The sequence below is a fragment of the Melospiza melodia genome, chromosome 3 (assembly GCF_035770615.1).
Source record: "Melospiza melodia melodia isolate bMelMel2 chromosome 3, bMelMel2.pri, whole genome shotgun sequence".
Lineage (NCBI taxonomy): Eukaryota > Metazoa > Chordata > Aves > Passeriformes > Passerellidae > Melospiza > Melospiza melodia.
Window position 1 is genome coordinate 135,275,103 of NC_086196.1, and position 6,000 is coordinate 135,281,102.

Consider the following 6,000-nt stretch of genomic DNA (forward strand, 5'->3'; position numbering starts at 1 on the left):
CTTTGATTTCTTGAGCTGCATGGTCTGTCTCGCTACCATTTTTCTTTTTTTATTTTATTCTTTTTTTTTGGTCCTGTCTCCACCTAGACTAAAACAATCTTCCAGAGTGTTCCTTTCTGAGCAACCCCATGGCCTCATTCCCCTCAGCTCTTCCCACCTCATCTCACCACCCTGGTTCTGTCTAGACTAGGAAAGGAGGGGAGCCCCCAGACCCCTCACCAAGCCATCAACACCAGCTGCCTTCACAGCAGCGTCAACTTAACTTTAGGTGCCACCAGAAGGGACGTTCGGGGTCGCCGTGGCTCAGCTGAATCTGCCAGCTCTGTTTTTTAAGAACTGTTTTGTGTGGGTTTTTTTCCTGGTCTAGACAGACTCTCTGTTTAGATTGGCAGCGTTTACAGGTGTGTTTGGGTGCGTGTGTGCCTCTGTGTGTGCATCTGTGGATGTGCACACCCGGCTCCCCACAGGGGCGCGGGGATCCCGTGTATGTTTGTGGATATATATGTATATATGTGGATATATACATATATATATATATAAAAAATATGTGTGCGTAGCCACGCATATTAGTGCATGCAAACATACCTTTGTAATTTAGTAATTCTGTCTTTGATGGTAAAATGCCTTGTCTATAATGGGTTGCAAAAATTTTTGAAGTAAGGTCTGGTACAATGTCAGCGCTATCTGATTTCTTAGTTTTCTGAGATCTCCTCTTTTTCTCTAGGGAGTTTTATATTCCAAACTATGCCAATCTTTCAGTCCTTAATTTCCTTGACTAGTATGTGTGAGAGAGCTCTTCCCCCATTTTTAAAGAACTGTTAACAACAACAAAAAATGAGTGATATGAGTATGTAATTCTTTCTCAGGAGTATGCACTATTTTATTTTCTTCTGTTTCCTAAAGCTTTGCCCGCTTGGCTTATGAGCTTCTTCAAAGAGGACTAGAGATCCCTACACAATATATCAGGTACAGAGAAAAAAAATCCACAATTCTGATATTCTGATACTTTTTTATTTTTTGCTTTTTTTGCTTTTTTCAAATCAAAGCCCGTTGTTACTGAATTCTGTAGGTGCACTTCTTTAAAGAAGCTCAAAGGGAATAATTTGAACAAGATAAAAATCTAAGTTGAAATCGAGGTGTACTGTTGTTGCAAAGAGAATAAGAGCTGTGTTGAATGTTACGGCTCTTGCTTGGCACTAGGGTTTTGTACCCAGGGAGGAAAGAGTTGCCATGTGAGCTGGCTCCTCGTGATGGGAGTGGGGAGGGTTTGCCAGGGAATATCCTGATTTCTGAGCTCAGTCTGAGGAAATCTGTTTCTCTTAGAAAGGTTTTTTTTAAAAAAAGAAAAAAAAATGTCTTGTGACTCTTGCTTTGGAACAAGTCAGTGTGGTGAGGGGGGCAAAAACTTCTTAACTCCGATGTTTTTCTTGGTGGTTTGGTGTCTGACAGGATGTCTTATGCATATGATTTGGGGTGGTGGGGGTGAAGGGGAAGTCTTGCTTCTTTCCTCTCTCTTTTTTTCTTTTTTCAACATACATTTCTCTGTCTTCTCTGGTAAAAATAATGCTGAAATGTAAGGATATGGATTTCTGTTTGGATTCTGCCATGTTGGGTAATTGCATGTGTTTCTCAGTGGGGTAGGGCTCGTGCACTAACACATCTTTTGACTTATGTCAGAACTGGGTGTGGGTAAATCTCCTGGAGTCTCTGGCAAAATTCCAGTGGGGTCAGGCCTTCCCCTAGGATCCCTGTGAAAGCTGCAGGACTCTGTCCCACCATCCCATGCAGGCACACCTGAACTCGAAACAGAGAGAGAGAGGGAGAAACCTTAGCCTTCCTTTCGAGATACCTTCCAAAGTGGATAGTGAGGGAGAAATAATTCTGCAATGTTCTCAGCATCCTTTGATGAAATGTTCTCCAAACAAAAGAGCAGATCCTCTTGTCCCCTTTAATGCCCTTGGCTCTCTGAGACATGGTTACAGCTGAGGGCCTGCTCTGCCTTCCAAATCTTCTTGCAGCCAGGTCTCAGTTCTTGTTCTCTGCTTGTGATTTGGGCACACGGGGCAGTAGAAATCCAGGGATGATCCAGCCCCAAGGAGCACTGGCCCCCCTGACCTGCTCCTTGCTCTTTGGTTCTTCTGGGGCACTGGGGACTCTTCTGTGAGAAAATGGGGGAACTGAGGCAGGCAGCCTTTTCCATGGATTGTTGGGATGAGTTGGAGGCAGTCTTAGACCCTGGCATGTCCCTGCCAGTGGGTTTGGTTGTGGCAGGGATTATCACATCCCTGTGGATGTCACCAGAGGAGTTGTGGTGGTCAAACCATGGGTCACCCACCAGAAGGCTGGGGACCTTCAGATTGAAAAACAACATCTCCAGTCTTCCAAATCTTGCCCCTTGCCAACCACCCCAAAGTTCATCAGGCTTCAGGAAAAGGACAATCCAGGCTCCAGGGTAGGGCATGGCCCAGCAGTGAAAGGGAAAGAGGGAATCTGGGGAGGAACAAATGGCCCCACCTGGAAGCACATCTCCCTTCTCTGCCTGATGGGAATATCCTGTTTATAGGAGCAGAGCACCAAGTGTTGGATCTTGCCTTTCCCCTGCAAACAGGATTTGTGAGGAGCCTGCGGGTTCAGCCCTTCAGCATCGCCCAGCCCAGTGGGGCTTTTGGGTGTGGGGAGCCCCCAAATTATCTCTCAGCCTTCCACATCCCCAGCTGCCTGTGCTTTGGGGCCATGGAAACCTGCCCCTGCTGCCCCAGAGCTTCCAGCAGGAGGCTTTGGGGCCATTTGGGAATGGCCTTTCCTTGTCTTTGGGGAAATGCAGGGAATTCTCCTTTTAACTGCAGAGGACAGTGTCCCACCACCACTGTGAGTTAATGGGGAGAGGGAACTCTTGGAATTTCCTGGGGAAAGACTTACATGTGTGAGGGCCTGCTCCTGCTGCTGCTGAAATCTTCCCTAGACACAGGTTTGGTCACCTGGACCGTGACCTAAACCTTGAGCAGGTTGAGGGAAGAGTTTCAGCCTGTCCCTTGTGCCTTCTACCTGGAGGAGACAAACTGCAGTGCTCAGGCAAAAAAAATCCAAATTCTCACTGATTGCAGTGGGATGCCCTCCCCTCACTTCTCCCCAAAGTGTGGAGACAAAATTCATGAGATTTATGACTTAATGCAATCAGGCAGGGAACAGGAGAGGAGCACATCCCTCTGTCCTTCCCCCCAGCCTAGTGCTGGTCCCAGAGGGAATTGAGCATTGCTTGGTGGCTCCTATCAGTGCTGAGTACAGAATTCCCCCCCCCAGATTAAACTCAGCCTCCCTCTGGAAGGTATTTTCCTGCTCCCCTCCACTTTCCCAGCCCGACTACTTCTGTTGGCGGGGCACCTCAGACGTTTATCTGATAATTGAGTTATTAAAAGATTTGGTTTCCTCGGGATCATGAATCAATAAACAGGAGGATTAACAAGGCAGCTTTGCTTTGTAACTCAAGGGAAAAGTTTGAGGAGAGACCATGAAAAGTTTGTTTTCAAACCAAACAGGTGGGTTGCTGTAAATTTTATTTCATTCTTAGTCTCACTTCTTTTTTTTTTTTTTTTTTTAATACCAATTCTTTATTTGCCTTTGGAAAGATTTTTACTTTCGTACGCTCCCTGACATTTTTTTTTTTTCCTGGTTGTTATTCACACAAGATGTAATGGAAACAAGAAGCCAATTTCATGGGAATCCTTTTACAACCCGATGGTTTCTTTAAAAATCGGGTTGTGTCTTGTCCCACCTAATAGAAATTCTCTGTGAGAAGCTGTTCAAAGTCCCTTTGCGCCCCAGAACAATCTCTCCCCAAATCCCCAAATTTGCATTTGGGGCTGGCAGGGAGCGGGGAAGGATGGTTTTAAGACCTTCAGCTGTGCCCTAAGGGCTTATTCCCTTCTCTGCTCCTCTCTTTCTGACCGGTTTATCACACAGACCTGTCGGGCTCTGTTTTAATACATTTCTCGGAGAATTTGGTGCTTGTTTCAGCTGCCGTAAGCATTTACCAGATCGACCCAGACAAATTCCCCCTCCCCTCCGGCTTCCCTGTGTGAGAGAGACCGTAGGCTTTTTACAAATAGTATATTTTCTTATACAAAGGGAAAAAAAAAAGTAAAAGAAAACATCCCCAAACACACTGGCAAACACCTGAACATTTCGAGAGAGACGAAACTGCGTGCCAGCAAGAAATAAAGGCAAAAAAAAAAAAAAAAACAAACCCCAAACAAACGCAAAGCTATGAAAAAACGAATGAGAAACTGGAAAGATGAAAGACAAAAACAATAAAAAATTCTCCTTTTATGCCCCAAACGATCCCTTTCACCTCCTCTTCTTGAAAAAATCTGACCATGCAGTGAGAAATATCAGTTTATCGACTCTTCCTGAGAAGAAATGCGGAGAGGCATTCAGTATTGAGTTTGTATATATTTATTTATGCTTAATTTAACGGGAATGTGTAAATATGGCGAGCAAGTAGTTTTTGGGTTATTTATCTGTGACTCTATACCTCTGTGAATGGGTGGGGGAATTTAAAAATGAAAAGTATAAAAAAAAAAAACAAACAAAAAAGAAAGAAAAAATAAAACCAACAAAAAAAAAATCCCGCTTGACTAGATAGTATCCTATCTGAATCTTTTCTGTTCTTTATAGACAAGCTGTTATGGTAATGGGTAGAAATTGGTTTCTTGTCCAGTGATGACCTGATTTACATAAATAATAAGAATAAGAATAAAAAAAAGAGATTGTTGTGTTTTGTTGTATTTTCCTCTTCAGTTTTTTTGAATGTTGGTGCTGCTTTGATTCTGCAGACGGATTTACTTATAATGCCAAGAAGTCTTTATTTTCCCAATCTAGGCTTTGGGGAAATTCAGGACATGTCTCTACATAAAAAAAAAAGAAAAGACAAAAAAAAAAAAAAAAGACAATAAATATTGCTTCTCAGAAATGTTGGTATTTTATTTCTGTCTGACTCAAAAGTGTCCATATTTTTTCCCCACTCTTACCTCTTCATTCTAAGCCGACCTATAATAAACCTCATGTCATGTTAACGTGAGCTTTTGTTTCATTTTGCTTTAACCAGCTGAATTCGGAGTAAATCTTTTTCTTTCTAAAGTCTGACCCATTAAAGGAAAATTTATGTAAGCCTGCAGCTCAGCAAACTTTTTTTTTCCCTCCCACCGCTATGTCATTGTAACTGTACATTTCGCTTATGCATACGTGGATGTCTGTAAATAGGTTCATATTTATATATTGAGAGATCGGGAGTGATGTTCGTGTTCACAGTGCGAGTTTATTTTCTACTTTTGGATCCACACTTGCAGCACCAGCAATTAGCAGAAGGAAATATTCAAAGGAAAACTTCTTTCTCCCCCTTCCCCCCTTCCTTTTCCCTCCAAATCGGATTTATTTAGGTTTGCAATCGCCTCAGAGCTGAGGGGAGATCCGGATCCCCAGGGTGAACCCGCAGCCACTCCGGAGTGACTCTGGGTTTTCCCTGCGGCTGGGAAAAGGAGGAGGGGGAGCAGATTAGGGCCTCAGGTTTTTTAAAATTAATTGTGTTTTTTTTTGACTGGTCTTATAGAAAACACCTTTTTTTTTTTTTTTTTTTTTTTTTTTTTTCCTGGAAAGGACTGTCAGTTTAACCCTCCGCACAGTCACCCTGAAAACAAACACATACGTGTGCTCGAGCGGAGCCCTGAGGGTGGAAAACCGGTTTAAAGGCTCGCTTTTACTGCGGTGAACTATTTCAGTCAAATAACCGGTGTGAAGGCTCGTTTGGATTGGGGTTTTTCTGCTGGTTTGTAGAGAGAGCGGTCGGTGGTTGGAGAGGGCAGACGGAAAGGTGCAGGAGCCCTGACAGGCGGTGGATCGGGATTTTGCAACTTAATATTGCTCTCGGAGGGGATGGGGGAAATAGCAAAAATGAAATCCATCCCCACCTCCATCTCCCAAACTACCTCCCTTCTCCCTCTCCTT

At 43.6% G+C, this 6,000-nt stretch overlaps 1 protein-coding gene across 1 annotated transcript in view; it reads left to right on the forward strand.

Annotated features, from left to right (window-relative positions):
• Nucleotides 1-5,075, forward strand: part of TFAP2B (transcription factor AP-2 beta) — a 32,359-nt gene extending 27,284 nt beyond the window's left edge. The window contains exon 8 of the mRNA XM_063153143.1: nucleotides 904-5,075. Coding sequence (XP_063009213.1) covers nucleotides 904-944 — 41 coding nt within the window. The 3' untranslated portion in view covers nucleotides 945-5,075. The remainder of the gene's footprint in view (nucleotides 1-903) is intronic.
• The last annotated feature ends 925 nt before the right edge of the window (nucleotides 5,076-6,000 follow it).